Genomic DNA, 22,856 nt, shown 5'->3' with positions numbered 1-22,856 from the left:
GTGGCCTCTGCATTAAGTGAGTGTTATTCCTTTATTGATGAGCATTATCGGTGGGTCTTGCGCAGTGCCGTACTTTCTGGATCACTGCTCTGTATGATTCCATACTGGGCACAGCCGGTTCTGTCGAAGTGCTCAGACCTGCGGTGTCACCTTGAGACAGGCGTACGAGAGATGCTGTGGTTTTCCTCCGCCAGCCCTCACCCTACCCAAAGCTGCCCCACGAAACGCGGGGAGCAGCAAGGAGCGGGAGCCAGCACCGAGGGATGAGGGGCAGCCGGCTCAACCCAAGGGGTGAAGGGGAAAACAACCGAGCTGTGTCAGAGACCGGGGAAGCCGGAGAGGCGGCGGCAATGCCCGCCACAGCCCGCGTCCCCTGGCAGGGGCACAGGCGGCGGCCGGCAGCTCTCGCGCGCCCGGACCGTTGCGCACGTGGCCCTACCGTTGGGCCCGGGCCGCCGCGCGCTCCGCCCCCCCGCCCCCGCCCCGCTCCCGCGCAGCCGCCGGCGGGGCGGGACGCGGCCTGCGCATGCGCCCGAGCCGGCGCCGTGGGGCCGCGGCCTCCTGCCGTAGGTGCTGGGGGGCGGCGGCGGCGGGGTCCCGGGGCTGGCGGCGGGGGGGTGTCTGTCACCGGCCCCGCTCTCATCCCCTTTCCCAGCCCGTCCCCAGGTCCTGGCGGTCGCCTTAGCTGCCGGGGTGGCGGGTGAGACGGGCCCCCTGCCCCGCGCCTCTCCGCCCCCAGCCCATCCCGCCGCCCCCCGCGGGGGCTCCGGTGGGGACCCGCTGCCGCGAGGGGTGCCCTGCCTCTGCCCCGCCTGGCCCGCGGGAGCGGGGTGGCCGTCAGCTTGCGGGGTGGTTGCCGGGCGGGGAACGATCCTGTGCCCAAACGTGTCCCTGTTTTCCTTTGGAGGCGTGGCGGAGGGCGGGTGGTGCAGCCCCGAGGCCCGGAGGGGCGGCGGGGCCGTTGTAGGGGCCGGGCGGGGGTGAGGGAGGGCGGTCGGCGGCCGCGCCAGGCGTGGGGCTCGGCCTGGGCCCAGAGCTGGGCTCGGCCTGGGCAAGGGAGGGCCGCCTGGGCGTGGGCAGCGGTGTGCTGGCGTCGCGTCTGCCTCTTGGTACCAAATATTTATATGTCGTTGCTGCTGTTAAAATCACCTGGCGTGAAATTTAATAATACGATAAAAAGTGCTATTAAGGACGAAAATGCATTAATCTTTGAAGACAGGATGAGTTAGTGGTACTCTTTTGTACAGAACACTTCCAATAGCTGACTGGGGATTTATTTCCTCCCTGCCTTTTTCCAGTTTATTGACGATATGTGTAAAGATTGAACGTCAGTTGTTTGCCTAACATGAAATTATATATCAAATTTGGAGGGAGGGGGGGAAACAGCGTTCCTCCTTTTTTTCCACTGAGTAAATAAAATGTACTGCTGGTATAGTGATAGTTTAAAATCATTAAAATAACATTCCTTTCTTATAGATCATGCTGTTGTTTTTCAAATTATATTTATTGTTTCTGTTCTGTGACTCTGCTGCCAGCTTTCCACAAGTGGTATGGGCTAAATGTTTTCCAAATAGCACATAATAAATTCAGATTTTAAAAATGTAAGGTATTTTAAATGTAGTTGAGTAGTCTATAGCATCATAAGTCTGCTTTTAGACATGGCTGCAATGTAAGTAGTAAACACTCTAATCACTGGACCCTTAAGTGCACAATACATGAACATCACAGTCATTTTCATAGGATAGTGCACAACTGGAATGCTTTGCAAATAACATAAATATTTTTTTCTCTGGTTTTGAGATAGTATGTGACCTATCTCAGAAAGCATTAATTCAGTCCTTTGCTGGTTTAAGTTTTTTTGTCTGATCCTGGCCCTGATCCTACAAAGCACTAAAAATGGACTTAATTTGAAACGCAAATAGGCCTAGTGGATATACAAATTTAAATATGTGCATTCTTTGCAAAATTGTGGCATTTGTTTATATCTGCAAATGCTTTGCTCCTAATGTGTACTTTGGTTCAGCAAGGAAAAGAAGAATTTAACTAGAAAAGCTTTTCAGTGCATCGTTCATCCATTGCCCCTCACTCAAATTATTTTTCTCCAAATTTTGCTGCTGTCGTTGGGCATAAAAGTTAAGATTGTTTTTAGTCCTTTGAGTTACAAAACAGAACTTTCTCATATTTGCAAGCCTGCAGAGGAGAGAGAATTGATATTTAGAAGGTTGAACTGAGTTGATATGTCAGTTACACTTGTTAAGAAACACAGAGTATCACTCCAATTTACCATTGTTTCCAGTATAGGGATGAGACATTTCTTTCTTTTTAGTACTGGAATAGCAAGCTCAAGACTGTGGCTGTTACAGCACCTGATACCAATGTGAACATTGAATTCAAATCTGCAACTTAAGAACAAACCTAGCCTTATTCTTTCCTGTCAACCCTGTGCTACTGAGGCCAACATTGGCTTGCCCTTGCTGCTGGTTACCTTCTCTGGTGAGTACGAAACCTGATGATTTTACTTATCTGGGTAACAGTTGTACTTGATTAGGGTTTCTGTAGCCAAAATTTTGTCAGACTCTTAACTGTATTTTTTTATATTGGTTTTGGAATACACGATATCACATAAAAGACTTAAGTGTCTCTCCAGCATTTTTTTTTTTTTTTGAAACTTTTTGAAAAGTAGTATAATTTATAACGGGAGTAAAAAAAAACTTAAAAAATCCCTGTGTTTCATTTGGAAATTGGGTATCTTTAGACCTTGCTTAGATTCAGTTGTTCCTATGATTGTCTATGTTAGCATATGATGAAAAAAATCTTGGAAGATTTTCATATTCTGTGGGGTTTATTAATACTGTAGAGACATAGGCAGTCAACTTCTGTCAGTGTGCAAAAGTACTTGACCTTAACACAATAGGAGTGTATTCTTGTAAGTCTTAAGGGGAATTACTGTTTCTCCAAAAGGAATCAATCATGGCTGACGACTCTCAGAGAAACTTCCGCTCAGTGTATTATGAAAAAGTGGGGTTTCGTGGAGTTGAAGAAAAGAAGTCACTGGAAATTCTGTTAAAAGATGACCGGTTGGGCAAGTTGATTTCACTGTTTGCTCTCTTACTTTGGTGATTTGGGGCTGGGGAGGAAATAATAGAAAATGCTTAGCTGCTGTGCTTAGTACTCATTTAAGTTTTGCATCTTTTACCACTAGTCTCTTAGTTATTACTAGCAGTCCTTTGAGTTTCAAGGATCTGAAAATCTGATTTTTAAAACTATTAAAGATTTGTCTGCTTGCTTGTTTCTTTTTTTTTCTTCTCTTATTTCTCTATGCCCAAGAAAAGAAAAGTTTTTTAATGAAAGCAATTTTAATCTGAAAATATATCGTCTCATGCTGTTAATTCCATCTAACCTCAAAACAGTGAAGATTTTGTTATTGCTGTTGGTCCCTGAGGGGTGCCACATCTCTAACAGAACAGAAAGATAAATGTTGTCCCTTTAACAAAGCCCTTAAATGCTTTGACATAGCAACACGATTTACAAAATGTCTATAAAAATGGTACAGTTCCTTCCTGGTGAAGCCTAGGGTAGTTTTATTGTAAATCAAGGCAACGTATATATTTTTCAAAATTGTTGCAGTTTATAGGGCACATTCTATTCTCAATTGAAGCAGTGAAAGCATTTGTTGATAATATATGATGCAAGTGGGCATTTCGATGTGCAGCTAAGGATTTGTCATACTTGCGTAGATCAGAGACTCAAACCTATTTATAATTATATTTAAATTTACCTTTTTTTTTTTTCCCCCTCTTTATTTCCCTACAGATGTTGAGAAGCTTTGCACATTTAGTCAAAGGTTTCCTCTCCCATCCATGTATCGTATACTGGTGTGGAAAGTACTTTTAGGTATGAAATATAACATCTGTGATCCTCTGTAGAAATGAGTATGTTGGAAGGTGTATTTTTTCCTGTGTGTTTTTTTTTTTTCTTTCTTTAGAGAGTTAATGATATGGATTATTCTGTACTACCTTGCCTACTGATACATATTTAGTCTATCTTTGTGTCCACCTAGGATGCACAACGGCAATTATAAAACCATATTCCATGTGTAGTTTTTGAGAACTTTTCTTGAAGTGTACCTAGAAGAGTGCATTTCTGTATTTAACTTCGTAACACTATCCAAGTAAATTTATAAAATGGATTTGAAAGGTGGATTATAGTAAGTCACTGATACCTGATAAGGTATTCAGTTCTCTTCCTAAAATAACAGACAATTAAGTTGAAATAAAGCTGTGATTAAACTTTAAAAAAATGGGGAAGGTATGGATGTTTATTCTAAAGAGAAGCTTTGTGTTCTATAAAATCTTGGTTTCTTCTGTTTTTGCTTCTGGCTTTAGATTGTATTTACCATTGAAGAAGTTAGGAGGCCAGAGACAAATTATGGTATCCCCAGAAACCATAAAAAACCCCATAAATAGATTCTGTTTTCCTTGAAGTGCCTTAGTCAGATGACTAATTAAAAAATACTAATGACTTTGCAGTAACTGGGTTTACTAGATGCAAGGTCATGTCACTTGGAGACCAGAGGGGTTGTGGAAGGTCCAGGAGTTCTGACCCTTGCAAGGATCCTGAAGAGTTTCCCTTAGAGTTGCTGCATGTAGAGAAACCCTGTGAGATTGAGTGTGAAGGTACATCGTCTGACTGAATCTCTGGAAGAGAAATGTGATTTACCATACTGTTGGTGGTAGAGCATTGTGCCACTTTTGCAAAGCCTGAGTGTGGCTCCCATGCTCAGTCTCGTATTACCAGGGCTGTGCTGATATCCGAAATGTTGATTAATCAGGGAGAGACCAGCAGCATCAGCCTGCAGATTGGCTTCGAAGCTGCTGTCTTCTGCCGTCTGTGAACTATCCTACTTCTTCCTTGTCCTTTGGCTCTCCAGAACGTGATACAGATCCCATAGATATCTGTTACATGAAGATTTTGGCATGTGATTCAGAGTCGGGAAGATTGGTGACTCCTACCTCAGAAAGAGTATTTTACAAAACAGTTTTTCTCTGTTTTAGGATGTTTATCTTAGGCTGTACCATGATCTTGAACACTGTTCAAGTAAATGTCTTCTGTTCCCCTTCTTTGTCTTCATGTTCCACTACAGTGTCTGGAGTTTGAAATATAATGTATGAGAAAGTTTTAGCTGCGTTTTAAACAATCTTTTAATGTTTTTTTTTTCTTCTCCCTCTCCCCGCCTCAATTTTCTACAGTTTACAAATTGTGGCTTCATATTCCTGATTATTTGGATTTGTCAGCCTTTTTTTTGGGGAGAGGTAGTAAATGAACAGTGTGCAGAAGGTGCAAGATGTAATTATAAAACTTGAAGTTCTTGGCATTGATCATTGAACTAACAAGAGTAATCCCACTTGATAAAAGCCTCTGCTGTTAGACTACTAATTTTAGGGTGGGAAAGATTCTTGTACCCTGCGCCCTAGTGAAGCAGTCAGCATCTTTTAAAATATTAGTAGTAGGAAATACAGTGTAGGAGGTTTGGACAAGTGACTCAATACAAGATCCTTCAGCCAAAATTATAACAGCAAAATGCAGTGTCTTGGCAAACTTGCAACTCACTGCAGAGCCAGGCGTCTATCTTTGACTGTTTTAGATAAGATGATTTGTGAATCATATAATGACACAAAACACCTTCTGAGTTAACTGTATGGAAAATTATATTGATTCTTTAAAGGATTTTGTATTTTAAACCCAGAGTGATTTATTTCAAGTACGCATACTGTCATTCTGTATATTCTTTGGGCGAACAGAGGTACAAGGACTTTTCTTGTGCTGCATCTCAGTGTTAACACTTGTTAGAAAAGCTGGTATTCAGAAGGGCAATGCAAAATATCTCTCCCTAAGTGACTGAAACAACAGCCCAGTCCATTTCTGGTGGGAGGTGTTACATCTCCTCTAAATAATGTTAATAGTTTAACAAAAGGGGTTCTGTCCTGTTAGCAAAATTATCTCAGACACATACCAAGGCTGGATGCTGTCCCAGGTATGTCAGCAATGTCTCTGTTCATTTCCTCTTCAAGTATGACTCGTGATGGCTTCTAGACATCCCTGTGTTGTTTAAGCTTTTCTGTCTGCCTAAGGTAGTCTTCTGTATTTGAGGAAAGCAGTTGGCAGTATGTACATACAAAATCATGATGTTGACTCTGTTTTTGCATGACGTGAAAAATGTCTTGCTCTGTCCCGGCTTTTGAAATGCAGACAGGTTTGCAGTTGGAAAATAAAGGTAATTTTCTGTCTGATGTGCTTGTTACTAAAACTCGGACATGTCGTGGTTTAACACTTGGCAGAAGTATTTTTTTCTTTAAGTGAGAGATAAAAGCAGCAGGTAGCCTGTTTCAGAACTGATTTTTGAAGAATACTTTGTTCTCATGGGTTTCTACAACGGGAAATATTCTGCTCCACTAGTGATATGGAAGTGGCATTTTTTTGCTTTGGTGTATGCAAGATCTTATTTCTCTTGAAGCCTGTGACAGTTTTGTTGTGAACATCAGTGCATGGCAAGATTGAGTCTTGAGTGAGGGGAAGGATCGAGTGAAATGTTGAGCATCTCTTCTGGAGATTGTAAACAGTTTAATTTTCTCTACCTCTCTACTTAGATACCTTTTTTTTCCTTTTTTGTTTTTCCTCCTAGGAAACTAGAAAAAATATTTGTCTTGTGCTAAGAAAGTAAAAAACATTACTTTGCAAAGTGTTTGGTGGTATTCTTAAGTTTTAATCTGTAACTGATTCAACGTATGTGATTGATTTTGCTTCTGAACGTTGTTTTAGATAGGATTACTCTATGACACAGTGAGTAAAGAATTTTCCGGCAGAGATCTAACAGTAAATTAAATAACACTGGAATGTACAGTATCTTTGCATTAATTAATTGCATGTATATATTATCTGGTCGTCTCAGCCAAAGCATAGAATTTGAGAACATGAGCAGCTAATGCACGTAAAAATCATTCTGCATCCACTTTGTGCCCAGCTTCCATTTATTTTGAAAACAAACACACCACTAGTACTGTATTAAAAACTGCAGGAAGGTATGAACAAGTAACAAGTAAGATTCACAATTTAAAAATAAAGAAGAGTTGTTGGAGAGGGAGAATAAACCAGTTAAATTATTATTCATCTATCCCAACAATGACATTTCTTATCAGCACACTGATGTGGTATACAAAAGAGTTAGCGTTCATTTGCTGAAAACCTTGTAGAAGAATACATAGAGAAACAGCAGTCTAAGGGTAGATTTTGCGTATGCTCAGTTATCATATAAATCTGTTTTTATAAATATAATGTTAAAGTGCTTTGTTGGTCCATTGACTTCCAGTTTTGTAGCATTTTCTCCCTGTATTCTTTGACCAAGTTTATAAACAAACTGCAGTGCCAGGTCCTACATTTCTGTAGGCTGGAATTGTAGTAGAAATTGAATTTAGGCAGATCTCTTGGAAAGCGAGTTTGAGTGCTCTGTTTTTTTCTCTTTACAGTTGCTTATCTTTTTTTTTTTTTTTTTCCTCCTGTTTTGTTTTTTTATTTTTTTAAATTTTTTTTAGGAATTATTCCTCCTCACCATGAATCTCATGCTTTGGTGATGAAGTACCGGAAGGAGCAGTACTGGGATATACACCATGCTCTTCGTGTAATTCGTTTTATTAATGATTCTACCCCACAGGTAGATGTTTTCCTCCGCATACATCAACTGGAATCAGGAAAATTGCCTCGAAACTTGGCTTTTCCATTGGTCAGTTGTCATTTTAACAGTCTTTTAAATACAGTATTTTATTTAACTTTAAACCTGTGAGAAACTGAACTGCAAGTAGCCCCACAAATGCATGTGGATAGACAAAGTAAGGTGAATGGAAAACAGAGAAGTACTAGTATAAAAGATTTTAGTCAAAGTGCTTTTCTCTTTTTCTTCCCCTAAGTACTTATGTAAGATTTTATGCCTTAAAATCTCTTTTGTGTATTTTGCCTGCTAGGCTTCAAGCCTTTTGTACTCTGGCACAGTTCAGTTTCTTTATAGCACTGAAATGAAAATGACATAATCTTATCAGACCTCATACGTTCTTAAATGTCTTGGAACAAGGATAATTCAGAGCCAGTACAAGCAGCGATTTATTGCAAGTTACATCACATATTTAAATTATTTGTTTTTAAATCTAGACTTTAATGTACTGACCTCCTTTTTTCTGTTAGTCTGAACTGATGCAGGCTTCTGTCAGGTAATGCATGTACTCACATAAGGGTAAACAAACCTGTGTTCTGATCATAAATCTATAGTGTGATGATAAAAGCAATGTGTGGATCTTACGTATAAGCCTCTATGAAAGAGGAGGTGATGAAAGAAGCCATGGGACTTTCTGAAGTGGATTTTATCCTGTATTTAATGTTAATTTATCTATGTTCACCCTAGCCCAGCTTACTTTGTTATTTTTCATCTGTAATAAACAAAATTTGACATAAGAACTTAAAAAAAGTTAAAAATTTAAACAAAAAAGATTGAACAAAGTTAACCTGGAAAATTCAGTAATATTTTGGACTGGAGGATTATATACAGCATTCTCTTGTTGGAAGAGGGAGAGTGTTCGTGCCCTTACCATTGCCTAGGAGCGTGGGCATCCTACCCTGCAAGTTTCCTACAGAGAAATTTCCTTGATCTTGGCATGTGACCCAGTGGGCTGAAAATTCATCCCTTCTGGAGCAGTATTGCTTTCTGAGCAAGTGTTTTGTCAGTGCATCCCAGAGCACTAGCTGCTCTCAGTACTGTGGTGGGGTTTCATAGAGATGGTGTTTAGCAGATCCACAGTTATTAGTCCTGCATCTTATGTTTGTTTTGCTGCAGAAGGCATTTGTTCTCTTTATGCCAGCCTGTTTTCAGTGCAGTAACTGTCCCCTTAAACTTAGAAGAGGTTACTGCTTGATAGTAACACAGATGTTTCATTGTGGAGGCAGAGGGAGTATTAAAATGATGTTGGATTGGTCTAAATGTTTTGAAATGTTTGAGTCACAAATCACAGAAGTCTGCTGAATATGTTTTGTGCATCTAGAGGCAGAGTTTAAGTAGGGATGTGTGTGTATTGCAGCAGTGTATGTAGCAGAGGCATATCCCAGTAGTATTTAGACTATCCATGCGTTTCGCATGAGTTGTAATCTGTGCAAAAGCCTATGATACTATAGCTTACTGCTACTGATGGTTACAGTAGGTCAGACTGTGGATACATATCTGGCTTGTTACCCTGCCTCCTAATGTAGTCAGTACTGTGTAAGGAAGACTGTAAGAAACAGGGCAAATATAGAGCCTTTCCTTGTGCATCTTCCCAGTTTAGACACTTCCTGAGCTAGCTGTTGGCATGAGGTCTAGCTGGTTTAGAGTTAGTTCGCCTCCATTTACCTTGTGTGCAGTCATACCATGAACTGTGGTTTGGGCATGCTGATTCTTCTGTTAGGAAAGTATAACTTCAGGAGAAAAGATGATGGCGTGCCCATCACATGCTTCTGGTTGTGTATTGTGGGTGTTGTGGTTTAACCAACTGCCCTCCCTGGCCAACTCCCCCCAATTTATATACTGAGCATGACGCCATAGGGTATGGCATAGCCCTTTGGCCAGTCTGGGTCAGCTGTCCTGGCTGTGCCCCCTCCCAGCTTCTGGTGCACCTGGCAGAGCATGGGAAGCTGAAAAGTCCTTGACCAGTGGAAGCACTACTTAGCAACAACTAAAACATCAGTGTGTTGTCAACATTATTCTCATCCTAAATCCAAACCACAGCGCTGTACCAGCTACTAGGAAGAAAATTAACTATCCCAGCTGAAATCAGGACAGTGGGGAATAAGATACTTGTCACCTGGAAAAGGTATCTGTTTGTTGTCTAGGAAGATGTTGATCTCAAACCAAATGATTTTCTGTATGTTGAAGGTAGGCATACAGCTCACGGCTGCATTATTTTTTTCAGTAACTGTAACATGCATGACAAAAGTGTTTGAGGGGCCTGTTTGGCCCTTAGCAGGAAATAGGATGACAAATTCTGCTGCTATGCAGTATAAAAATGCGGGGCATAGAAGTAGGATTATCGCTGCCTTGTTAGGATGTAATAGTATCACATCTGAGAACATTTGAGAGCTTTGAATCAGAGTTGTTCCGAACTTCTGTTGCATGTTTTGGTTTTAAAAGCAAGACAAGTCTTATTTGTCCTGCTTTAATAGCTATCTGTCACCATAATGCAGCTGGTGCCTGGTGTTTTGTTTATGAATGTCAGAACAGCTCTTTGTGTATGTTGATTCCAGTTTGTTTTCCCAAATAGCAGGGAAAAAGAATATAAGAGTAATTTAAATCAGATAGTCCAATACTTCTGTGTAGTTCACTTTTTTGGCTTTGTTTTCCAGGAACCTGAAGATGAAGTGTTTCTTGCTATTGCTAAAGCAATGGAGGAAATGGTGGAGGATCCTATAGAATGCTATTGGCTTGTCAGTTGCTTTGTGAATCAGCTGAACAGCAAGCACAAAGATTCATTACAGCAACTGGTAAGGAAAAATGCCTTTTTTTTTTTTTTAGTGGTTTTTTTTTTTTATTTTTGTGAGAATAGCCCGTCATGGAAAGCATTAGTATATGGAGACAACTGGAGCGTCAGAGATGACAGCCTTGGACTCTGTTCCACCAACTGTTTTGAGAAAACAGGAGGAGTGCTTTTTGCCTTGTGCTTGTGCTGTCCTGTAGGACACTTTGTCTAACATAACATTATAAATAGTTTTTGTTTGCTACATGGTAGTTTTCAGATACATCTTATTTTCTTTTTACGTTAGCTAAAGCTTACATTGTATCTAGTTGAATTATATTTCTCACAAATTGGTCACTTTAAGAATTTTCTTTATTTTAAACAATGAAAAATGTCACAAAGTTAAGAACGCCTTGATGTATGTCTGCTACTTTTTAGGCTGCATCTCTGGCATCCATATGCTGCTTATTGGATGATAGACAAAGCACAATTGTTCTGCTTTATAAATGGACCAGGGTACTATGTCTTCAGAAAAACAGTATGTTGCAAATTAAGTTATAATAAAAAGTGGAATAGAGTCTTTTGGCACTGATCATTTAAATGCTCTCATAGAATATTAATTTTGAATTTCTATCTTGCTGGTTTATAAAATTAAAATTTGATTGTAAAGAAAATGCATACTTAAAAAAAAATTACAAAAGCTTTTGTAATTCTTCAAATAGTCTTAACAGATAAGAAACTTTTAGTTAACAATATCCACTGAGATAAAAGTGTCAGAGTACTGGGTGCACTAGCAATCACTGAATGAAAATTCGTTGCAGAAAATGATGCATGTCTGTCTGTGTTATTCTTTTGGAACTAAGAAATGCTTTTCAAACCTACCTCCTGTTGCTGGAGGTGATACATTCAACTACACCAATTTCTGTAATTCCTTTCAAAGGACAGAGGAGCATTTTTAAAGAAAGTATGTGCTCTCACTACATAGAGAGTGCCAAGTGTCTCCCTCCCTAAGTTTTTGTTGTAATACGAACATTGTACCAAGACTGAATGTTAGAATATGGACAAAGGAAGTGTTTTCTCCCTTTGATAGCTGAAGTCATTAGCTGTTTACCTAATTATGACAAAAAGCATAAAGGTACTCCTGAATTTATGAAAATGTATATTGTATTACATTAGAATTTAAACAAAATGAGAATTACCCACACTTTCATGTGGATAACTACCCACATGTTTTTGTTTCTAAATATTTTGGATTTTTAAACAAATCAATGTCCGGCTTTTAATATGTTGCACAGGGATTTAGTCTCAGAATTGATTTTCTGGGTTTTGCTGCATTGTGTGTAGATTTTTTTTTTGACATGTGCTAAGGTGATTAGGTTTGAGGTGAATGAAACTCAATTTTACTTGTGAAGGTTGCAGTAATTAGTGCACGTTTAATCTCTGCATTGCTGTAAGCTCTCAAACACCTCCTTGCATTAGGGAATACTGCATATTTTGCAAGTTTGGCTAGTGGTCAGCAATTTAAGCAACCTGAGGTTGGTTGTTTAGTTAAGTGCTTAATTAGCTAATTGCAAAAATCAGCAACCCTTGTATTTTGGAACATGATGTTTTTAGTTAAAACAACACAAGTACATTATTTTAACATGTTGTTTTATGCCGAATGAACTTTTAAGACATTTCTTGTCGTACAGTGTGCATTAACTATGGAGGTACTCTGATGTGAGTTATCTAAAATTTTCCAATTCCTTTCTCAGCCAAAAATTCTGGAGCAGTATTTGAACATTGAAGATAACAGACTCCTGATGCATCTGAAAGCATGTGCTGCAATGAGCAAACTCCCTTATGATCTTTGGTTTAAAAAGTGTTTTGCAGGCTGTTTACCTGAGTCCAGTTTACAAAGGCAAGTTCTCTTTTTTTTCTTTCTGTATGTGATTACATAGTAATTTTAGCTTTTTGTCATCACTAGCAGGCAAAGAGCTTTGCTTACTTTATCTGTAGATTATAGAGTCAGCTTTATTGTTGACTTAGAAATGATAAAATTGGATTTGATTCCACTTGTTACTGATGCAGGATAATAGCTGTGTGATCATTTCTCGCATTGAAATTAAAAAAGAATGGAGTTAAATGTAGTGGCTGATTCTGTTAGACACTTAATGCCTCCTAGTATCTGAAACTCCAAATCCCCGCTTAGCGATAGACAGCTGAATGGTAGTCAGTTTTCAGGCTTTTTAACAAAAATCCTTGCTTAGGGAAGTGATTATAATACTGTATTATCATTAGATGGAAGAGATTTTGGGAATGTGTACTGGTTTTGGCTGGGATAAAGCGAATTTTCTTCATAGCAGCTAGTATGGGGCTATGTTTTGGATTTGTGCTGGCAACAGCGTTGATAACACAGGGGTGTTTTAGTTACTGCTGAGCAGTAAAGGCTCAAGGCCTTTTCTGCTTCTCAGCCCACCCCACCAGCGAGTGGGCTGGGGGTGCACAAGAAGCTGGGAGGGGACACAGCTGGGACAGCTGACCCCAGCTGACCAAAGGGATATCCCACACCATATGACCTCATGCTCAGCATGTAAAACCGGGGTGAAGGCTGGTGGGCGGCCCGCTGCTCGGGGACTTGCTGGGCATCGGTCAGTTGGTGGTAAGCAATTGTTTTCATTTGCATCACTTCTCTTTCTTGGGTTTTATTTTCCTCTCTCTTTGTTATTTTTTTCCCTCTTTTCCTTACAATTTTTAAAAATTAATATTATTTCTTTTTAATTGTTAAACTGTTTTTATCTCAGCCCACAAGTTTTTCTCACTTTTACACTTCCAGTTCTTCCCCCGTCCCACTGCGGGGCGGGGAGTGAGTGGCTGTGTGGTGCTTAGTTGCTAGCTGGGGTTAAACCTTGACAGAATATTTATTTTAAAAAGTACTAGCGCAGGTTGAGTATTACAACGTTAATGAAATAGTGTGTTCTATCAGGATTCTGCAGTTAGAAATAGATTTTCCAGCTTTTAAAAGGGGAAAGTTCTTGTGCATGGCACTTCACTGAAGAGCTTTTGAAATGAAGCTTGTATGATTTCTCTAGTTCTGCTGCCTGAGAACTCTTGGAAAGCAGAAAATTCAAGCTAGATGTAGGGAAGCATATCCTTTCTGCATTAACAAGAGCTGCTAGTAGCTGAGCAGGAGGTGGCACAAAGAAAACAATGGTTTCATTTTCAGCTGCCTGAAAACTTTGAGAAGTAACAAGGTTCAAGGAAAGTTTTACTCCAGCATCTCCAGGACTTGCGTGGCTAGTACAGGAACCTAGTGTGGAAACAGAGAGCTTTGTAAAATGCTCTGTAGAAAATGCTTTATGGTGGTAAAGCTGAGCATAATCTGAATAGTGAATGCAGTCTTGCTTGTCTGTCTGGGACTTCACATTTCAGAAGGAAAGTGGGAAAGAGCTGTTTTTAAAAATGTTTTGTTTGCCCTTATGAAAATAAGGGGGTCATGCTCTCTAGTCTTGTCGTTCCGTGCTCTTTGAGGTTCTGTATGTTTTACTGTTGGCAAGGAATATGAGAGAGAAATATTTTTGAACCGAAACTGAAGGATTTGGTAGTAGACCTTTAGGTCTTATGCTGTGTGCAGCACGGTAATTGTTACATGGCAAGTTCTTCTCATCAATATCTATAAGGCTCCAAAATAGTCATCTCTGTGTAGTGGTTGTGCATGATGTGGTGGTTAAAAGCTTTGACTACTTTTATGGCTACAGTTATGTAAGCACGTATAAAATGCTTGTTACATCCTTAAAAGCAATTGAACACCTATGGTTTGCCTACATCTCTGTTTCACATTTGCATTTGTACCTTACTTTCAGCAGATAATGATTGACGTTGTTTCATTGTGCTTTCTTTGTATGAAACATAATGCCTTAAAACTTGAGCTACTGTCAGTAGAAGTGACTGCTCTCACTGGGACTTGCCAGTCTCTTCAGACCTTTTTTCTGTAGGTTTCTGTGATCTGAAATAGCCTTCACAAACTACTGCCTTAGGAACCTCTTCACACGTCTTCTGGGGGATATTTTTATTTAGAGCTTATGTGATGTAATTTTGCTACTAGGTCTTATGGCTGAGAGCTAGAGCTCAAAGAGGAATTTGCATCAGAGCAGTTTTGCTATTCGAAGATTCATTTTTTTTTTTAAATTCTGTGAATTGAACATTTTAGGGATCTGTGTCATCTTAATAGTGGAAAAGAAAAAATCTAGATGAAGAATTTTGATTTCATATTTCATCTTGTCAGAATCTTTAGTTTCAAACTTCTACCAGTTTGAATCAGTTCATTTATATAAAGTTTTTTGTCTAGTGTACTCTTTAGCATTCTCATATACTGTTTTACCTTACTGAAAGAGAATATTTTGCTGAGCTGAAATTTTTTAAATACTTCTTTTTCATGGAAAAGGTCAAAATATTGGCTTTTTGTATCACTCTGGAGTAAAAACAAATTTCAGTGTTGGTACTTCTGATGGCACAGCAATCCCTTTTCCCAACAGTTCTTGTGGGAACATGCTAAAAGCGTACTTTCTCTTGTCAGTTTAAGTTTCTGAATTATTCAGTTGTAATCATAATGGCCTCATTTTCTAAGGCAATAACATACTTCATGGGTAGCATGTGACAGATGAACTTAATTAATGCTTGGAGATTCAGTTTGGATTAGAATCTAGAAGCCCGAATGCTTATCTGAAATGTATCCAAATGGCAGTGTTGGAACTGCTGAGAATTGAAAAGAGATCTCCAATTCTCCTGTGAGTTTTGCTTACTTTTCTGTCAAGTGAGAGCTGATCTGAGCTCAGTCTTTTATGATTTAATTTAACTTACGATTTAGTACTGTATTTCTTAGGGAGGTTGCTCGCTTTTTATAAATTATAGTCATCTCTGCCAGGCAGCTAAATCTAAATTTAATGGTTTTCTTTTTTTCTCTAAGATGTACAAGGTTTGTCTATGCTATACAAAAATTTTATCCAATAATGGTGAGATGAAGTTGCATAATACCAGCTTTACTCCTGACAGGCATTGTCATTCAGTATAAATACTGTTTTATAGCACACTGCCAGTAATACCGTAGGTAAAATTTATGCATCAGTTTAATTTAAATGGGCTTGGAAAATGTATATAGACAGGTTTCATGTGGAAACTTTTCCTCTGAGCTTATGCAGTGTCTTTGCTTGCCCTAATACACTTGACATATTATGCGACAAGCTTCTTAATAAACTTCTTAAAGGTGCCACACTGGTAAAAGAGAGGAGCAGACTGCCTGTTTTGAAGGCACTATATCCTCAGGGTTCTGTATCCCACCTGGAATATAGGCAGGGTGCTTCCTGGGACACGAACCAGCCTGTGTAGCACAGGCTTGAGAGGGACAGAAAGAATTACTCGTCTGTGAAACAGGGAAAGAACTGGATCACACCTTTTTTTCTTTTATACTCGCTGTTGCCCTATTTGCTCGAATTCCGCAACAGCGTATCTGGTCATCCGTTCAGCAAGCCCCATGCATGGAGAGCCTTCAGATGGTGCTGTGTGGGCCTCCAGCCGGAGAGCCCTGCTGTTAAAGCTCCGTGTCCCGTTTGTGGCTTCAGCTCTATGGGCAAAATGGCACTTTGGCTGCCAGTTTATTCCAGCACTGTCACACCAGATGATCCAGCTACAACAGAAGTAGTGCAGCTTTGCGGATATAATTGTGAGTAAGCCAGGCATTTTTTATGGCCTAATGTTGCCAGTCACATATCATGCCCCTGACTAACGTTGTTTGTATTCTGCACTGAAGACTTGGCATTAGCAGGACCGTAATAGCTGATGGGGTGGTGTTAGGTTATTAGCCTCTGGTAACTTGTTTGTGGCAAAGTATTTGGTAGTTCTCCTGAAATCTTATGACTGCCTTTCAAACTGGCACTACCTCACGTATTAATATATGGCTTCTGTAGTTTTACACCTGTGATCTCCGTGTCCTGCATAAATTACATCCAGTGGTAAGAATATGAATCATTTGTTAGTAGACGCAACAGAAATATGAAAAATGCCTTAAATTTACTATGGAGTGGGAGAGCATAAGAAAGTGCATGTGGGCTACTACTGTAGAGAAACTTAAGTCTGTTTGCCTTTGTCTAAATAATTGGGCTGCTTCCAAGCTCTGGAGACAGACGGGCACAAGAGCATGACATAATGTCAGGATGAGTCTTGTGCAAGCCTCATCACGTCCCCCCATGCCCAGTTACCATTGGAAGGACACCCAGAAGTCCAGGCACAAGAACAAGCACTGGTTCTCCTGAAACATTTCTGGCTTGGATGAGGGGAGGACCAGAACTAGGGGGAAAAGCTGTGAGATTAATGATAATATTTCAGAAAAAGGGAGAGCAGCAATGCTGTGATGCTTTTTGTATACTACTGCACTGTAGTGGTTGAGGAACCTCAGAAACTGCCTTGAGAATGCCGTGCCTTCACACACATGCACACACACAGTAAGTCGTATGGTGTCTACAGGAAAAGCTCAGTGAAAAGTAAATGGCTTCATTTGCATAATCCTTGGCATGCTCTTTACCTTCATAGCTTCCCGTTTATTTTTCCTTCTGGTTGTTACTACTGTTTCGCTGTTCAAGAAATACCTACAAGAGTGCTCCTGTGGTTAATTGAATACTGTTATATTTCACAGAGGATGATAGTCACAAAAAACATAATGAATTTAGTATATACTTTCTTTTTCAGCACTCCTGAGTAGGGCTATAGGCACAGATGCCTGACATTTCTGTTATAATTTTCCCATCTCTAGGAGTATCAAAACACAGGTAAAAAGTTGCAATTTCTGTCAGTATACTCGATCTTAAGTGTTTGCTGTTATTTAAAAAGCAGGAGTAAAAAAGGTATGTTATCATCAATAGAGATACAATGTATAAAGGCTACTATATTAGAATAGAATCATCAAAATACATGTTTCCTTGAAACTGCTGTGGCTTTTTTCCATTCTAAGAAAACACTTTCCTGACACAGTTTATGTTGCTATTCCTGGCTCTCTTGGTATAGACAAGGTGCTGACCGCTGGTCTGTTTATCACAGTGTCACGCAGTCATTGCCCTGTCGCTGTTGCTGGTGGAGTTGCATTGAGAGTAACAATAGCTGGAAATGTTGAGGGGAAAAATACTGCAGCAGGCAGAGCTGGTTAGTGCTGACATCTCACCCACTTTGCTACGCACCCTCTTCCAAAATTTGTTAGACACTGGTGATGTAGATACTGCATCTGTTTTGCCATTGTTAAAACATTTGTTCTGGAATCAGACTAAATAATGCAGGAAAACATTAGAGTGTTTTCTGAGCATGAAATGTAACCTACTGTAATGTAATTACGGAAGCAAGTCAGGAGACTTGGAAGCAAAATAATGAAAGAAGGCTGGGTATTTTATATTTGGATTAGTAAGTTTGTATTCGAATTAACATGACCTTCGATACGAACTTTAAAAATTCTTTCCTCTTTTTGAGGTCTGCTGCTCTCTGTATTGTCATTCACAGTTACGGTTCTGATGCCCATGAAACACATGGGGAGCTGTTCTGGGGTTCTGAACAGATACATATGTGAAGAAAAATGTATTAGAAGTAAACAGGGATGACCTGTACAGTGTGGAACAGGAATGTGGTCTCAGTTTTCTCATAGCCTTGGTTAAATCTTCTAGACCCGACTTCAACATCAGTGTGATACTTAGAGTGATCACTTGTCCTGGGATGCTTGAACCACAAAGGAAGCAGTAAGATTTTCATCTTGGATTATTGATTGTTCCTGCCCATATGGGAATTATATTTTTTTTAATCATAGCGAGACAGGGAATTAGAACTAAATGGCAAAGGGGAAAGAAATTGGCAGTGCCTTTTTTCCCCATCTGTCCACATGGGTTTTTTTGTTTGTTTTCTTCTTTTTTAAGAATAGTCCTGAGGATTTTACATATTTTTTTTCCTCATTTCTTCATTATAAGTGAAATTCAAGTCTAAATTTTTTTGAACGGAGAGGTTGTGAAAATAGTGTCAAAAGAGTTATGTGAATAGAAGGTTAAGTAACTGACAAAGAATTGACTTGAGTCACAGTGCGAAAAGTAAGCACTGTGTAACAGCAGCAACCATTCCACATTAGGAGTTATAAAAGCTTTTCACAAACAATCCCAAACTGATTGAGGTTCGCAGGGACCTCTGAAGGTCATCTGGTGCAACCTCCTGCTCATGCAGGGCCAGCTAGAGCCGGTTGCCCAGGACCATCTCCACACGGCTTTTGAACGTCTCCAAGGAGGGAGACTCCACCGCCTCTCTGGGCAACCTGTGCCAGTGCTCGGTCACCCTCACAGTGACAAAGTGTTTCCTGATGTTCAGAGAGAACCGCCTGTGTTTCAGTTTTGCCTGTTGCCTCTGGTCCTGTCACTGGGCACCACTGAAAAGAGCCTGGCTCCATCCTTTTTGCACTCTTCCTTGAAGTATTTATATGCATTGATGAGATTCCCCCCTGAGGCTTCTCTTCTCCAGGCTGAACAGCCTCAGCTCTCTCAGCCTGTCCTCATAGGAGAGACGCTTCAGTCCCTTAATCGTCTTCATGGCTCTTTGTCGGACTCTCACATCTTAACTCCTTGTGTAAAGGTGTGATACTGACTCTTCAGTTCAGCTGTCAACGTTCGTGTTATGCCTGTGTTGTGTTCTCCGGGCACTCCAGGCTGAAGGGCAAGTTCTGAGAGAGAATGTCATAAAAATTGATTTGTCTTTGGAAGAAGCACACCCATAGATCCAAGTTTATAGGTGGGCTGCAGAAGATGTTTTCCAGTTAGTGTTACTGTATTCAGAGATTATGGAGGATAGTATGTGATCTTTGTCCCCCGTGATTTTATTTGAAAGGAGAAACACTTTTAACAAGTGCCCAGAAGGAACAAGAACAGTAATCCTCGGAAAGTCTTTCTGACACAGCTCTTCAAATTCAAGAACTAAAAATAATGCAAGCCCATAAAAGCTGCCATCTGACAGATGGTTTCACACTGGTTTTGGATAATCTTTCATCCCAAGTCTGTTGAGTTGGGCCTGAGATAGAGCTGCTGGCTGAAGGATGATTTCAAATTGTTGCAGGCTGTTTTAATAATGTGGATCTCTTAATATTCATCAAAGTTCTGTTGCTAAAGTACTTGCAGCCTTTGGAGGCCTGCATTTCAGGTTTTGTTAAAACCATGAGGTCCAGGTACAGTTTCATACAAGTGGTAGGAGTGCTTAGGTAATTCGGAGAGGGTCTGTGCACAGTGGGATGGATTGAAAGACTTAATAGTTGTTCCTTATGTCTAATTTAAACATCATGGATTATATCCTGCTGATATATCATATTTGTATCTCATACAGCAATGACCTGAAATATTTAGCTTCTTGAGATGTTGTAGTTCGCTATTACATCCTTTTGAATTTCCAGCTACTTAACTGTTTAAAGAGTGTCTTTTTTAGCCGTGCTAATGAAGTTTGTTTCCTTTTTTGCACTAGGAAAAATTCTCACCTTTACCATACACTGTAGAATAGTTGTCACAGTTCAGGCTATTAAAACAAGATTTGCTTTTTGTATTTGAGCTTGTAAACGGTTCCATTTCTAAACAAGATCACAACGTATCAATATATTATTGCTTGCCATCACTCTGCTCTGTACAGATTTAGGAGTTGATAAAATGTCTCTAATTTACCCTGACCCGAATAATACAATACATTGCTGTTACTCAGAAAAATAATCTGGAAAAAGGGGATTGTACAAAGACTGTTCTAGCAGATAAATAAGCAGATAACCACTACAATAATGTTTAGTGGTTCCTTTTCATTTTTTTGTAGAGTTTGGGACAAAGTTATTAGCGGGTCCTGCAAGATTCTTGTTTTTGTTGCTGTGGAGATATTATTAACCTTTAAAATGAAGATAATAGCACTGAATACTGCGGAAAAGATCACACAGTTTTTGGAAAATGTAAGTACTCTATTGTGCTTTGCAGTACCTTTTATGGTTTATAAAAGTGTGTTTCAGCTTTAAAGTCATTTGCCTGTTGCAAACATACCGTAAGATGCTATTGCATTACTTACTGAGAATAGTGTAGTAGTACCAAGGTGAAGAGAGAATGTGCAGGGATGAGAATAATAGTTTTTTCTATCGGGAGGTAAGGCTTTCATGGAATTAAACGATTTTTAGACTTTGGGGAATGTTATCTATGTTTGTACAGATTTGACAATATTCCTCGTGAAGCTAAAGGGTTTTTCTGTGAAAGTAAGCGCAGATGAGGTTAGTTAATTTTTCTGGAAGCTTCTTACAGGGTTGGTTTCTGGCATCTTTTTTGCTCCTTGCCTGAGTGTGAATCTATAGACTCAAGGTATGTTTTCTGTTGATGTAAGGTTGGGGTCATGAACCTGACCCTGAACTTTTCTTCTGTGAATAGTAACGAGCATCACAGCGGGGCTGTAGGATCGCAATGTAACCTAGGTTAGTTAGATTAGATAAGTTTGTGGTCATGGATGGCCAGTATGAGTTCTGCCTCATGTCAGGTTAGGGATGTGTGTGGCGTGAGATGCTGGGTGGTCATCTTACCGTTCTGTAAATAAAAATCTTTCGTCTAAAACCTGGAGATAATATGGTGCGTGTAGGACTGAGGGATGGTGGGATGGTAGGGCAGAGAGACGGGATTCTAGTTTTGTTTTCTTTTTTATAAAGAGAGAAAATCTGACCTGGAAATTTAAAATCTTTATTTTAAACAAAACAGTCCAAATAAAGTACTCTGACAAGGCATCTTGCCCTGATCTTTTGTAGATTCCTCAAGATAACACTGACGCTATTGTCAGCAAAGCAGTTGATCTGTGGCGCACACACTGTGGGACTCCAGCACACTCAGTCTGAGAACTTTCTTCGCTTATGACAGCTTGGGGAAAAAAAAGACATTTGAAAAGACATTTTACCACTCTTCCACCATCCTAGTGTCATGTTCTTCATTACCTCCTCTATGTAAAGTTGCTGTTAAAGCAGCTAATAGCATAGTGATCAATATGTAAATATTTTTCAATAAATACAGATGGAATGACGATACCTGGTGGCGGTGTGATCGTGTCCAGAGTATTTCTTGGCCAGCCAGCTACAGTATTCTGATTGCACAGTGTGCTCGCTGGCTTTTGGGGAAGTAAATCTAACTCTTGAAGCAAGGTAAACAGACTTACTTGTAATTTAAAAATGTTTTTGTATGCCAGCTTATACTTGATATAACTAGTGACTGCTTGGAGGTGTTTTTAAGGTGAATTTACTAAATGTTAGTCTGCTGGAACTCGTTGGTGAACAAGCATGCCTTTGCTAGAAACATAAATGTGCTCTATTAATACTGTAATTTTTCAGGTAAATGTTCTGAGAGAGGCATCACAAGTGTGAGGTAGAGGACGTCGCAGTGACCAGGGGTGACGTGCTTCTCTGAAGTGTCTTAAAATACTTCCTTTTTATCTGTCAGCCAGCCTTCTATGGCTGTACCTCCTTCTCTCTTCTTCATGGAAGATGCTCTAGAAAGGTGGATCTGTCCTATCCTAAAGCGTAACTTTGGGCAGGTATGGAGAAGATCAGTGGGACGAGTCCATATAATTCAGCATTACGGGCCAGTAATAAACAATGCCTCTGTTGGATGCTTGTCTCAAAGTTGTTGTAATTTGATTCTTGTTTTATTTAGATTTCAAAACAAATTTAATACAGAAATGCAATTTATGATGTAAGTAAAAGTAGAGTGATTAGCCATAGATAGAGATTTGCTGGAGAATTAATCTTTTTCTTGTAAAAGTGTAAAATTCTGTTTCCACATCTTGCATGGACAAGGGAATTGTATATAAAAATGTGTTGCTTAGCTGTTATTTAACTGAAATTGATGTTTAGTATGCCAAGTGCCAGTTATGCTCTTTACACTGGAAAGAGTGTGTTCAGCTTGCACTCAGTCTAGTGCAGACTTGAAATGCTTTAGAAACTTAACTTTTGTTTTAAACTAGGTCAGGTTTACCTTCCAACACATTAGCTGGGGAAGTGCGGAGCTCGGTTCAGGTTACACCTAAAAACCTTGATAGATTATCTGTGCTGGATTCTGAGGTGCTGCTGGTAGCGTTCCTGAAATGCCCGAGTTCACCCAGTTCAGAAAAAGCTTATTTGTGTCTGCTCCGAAAGCCATTGCTGTGTCTGCATTGTAGTGTCGTCCATTTAGTTCACTTGAGGTAGGAGCTGCTCTTCCTCGTGCAGGCGGGAGAGCTGGGTGGGCTGGACAGGCCAGAGCCTGCGTACCTTCCGTCAGTAACAGGACTGCGCTCCGTAACAAGTCTTTC

At 39.9% G+C, this 22,856-nt stretch overlaps 1 protein-coding gene across 1 annotated transcript; it reads left to right on the top strand.

The window, feature by feature from the left end:
* Positions 1-529: 529 nt before the first annotated feature.
* Positions 530-21,464, top strand: LOC309595150 (TBC1 domain family member 7-like). Its single transcript, XM_082321714.1, has 9 exons — positions 530-566; positions 2,327-2,493; positions 2,962-3,082; positions 3,814-3,894; positions 7,590-7,777; positions 10,417-10,554; positions 12,281-12,426; positions 20,364-20,493; positions 21,325-21,464. The coding sequence occupies exons 3-9, from the start codon at positions 2,971-2,973 to the stop codon at positions 21,409-21,411; spliced, it is 882 nt and encodes a 293-aa protein (XP_082177840.1). The 5' UTR covers positions 530-566; positions 2,327-2,493; positions 2,962-2,970; the 3' UTR covers positions 21,412-21,464.
* Positions 21,465-22,856: the final 1,392 nt, after the last annotated feature.

This window comes from Platalea leucorodia (assembly GCF_965183815.1).
Source record: "Platalea leucorodia genome assembly, chromosome: 1".
In the NCBI taxonomy this organism is placed as follows: Eukaryota; Metazoa; Chordata; class Aves; order Pelecaniformes; family Threskiornithidae; genus Platalea; species Platalea leucorodia.
Note: the sequence above shows the minus strand (reverse complement) of the source record. Positions and strands in the feature narration are given on the sequence as shown.

Coding starts and splice junctions, on each gene's coding strand:
- LOC309595150 (XM_082321714.1), top strand. CDS start 2,971: ATGGCTGACGACTCTCAGAGAAACTTCCGCTCAGTGTATTATGAAAAA. Junction 3,895..7,589: donor GGTGTGGAAAGTACTTTTAG/GTATGAAATATA, acceptor AATTTTTTTTAG/GAATTATTCCTCCTCACCAT. Junction 7,778..10,416: donor GAAACTTGGCTTTTCCATTG/GTCAGTTGTCAT, acceptor TTTGTTTTCCAG/GAACCTGAAGATGAAGTGTT.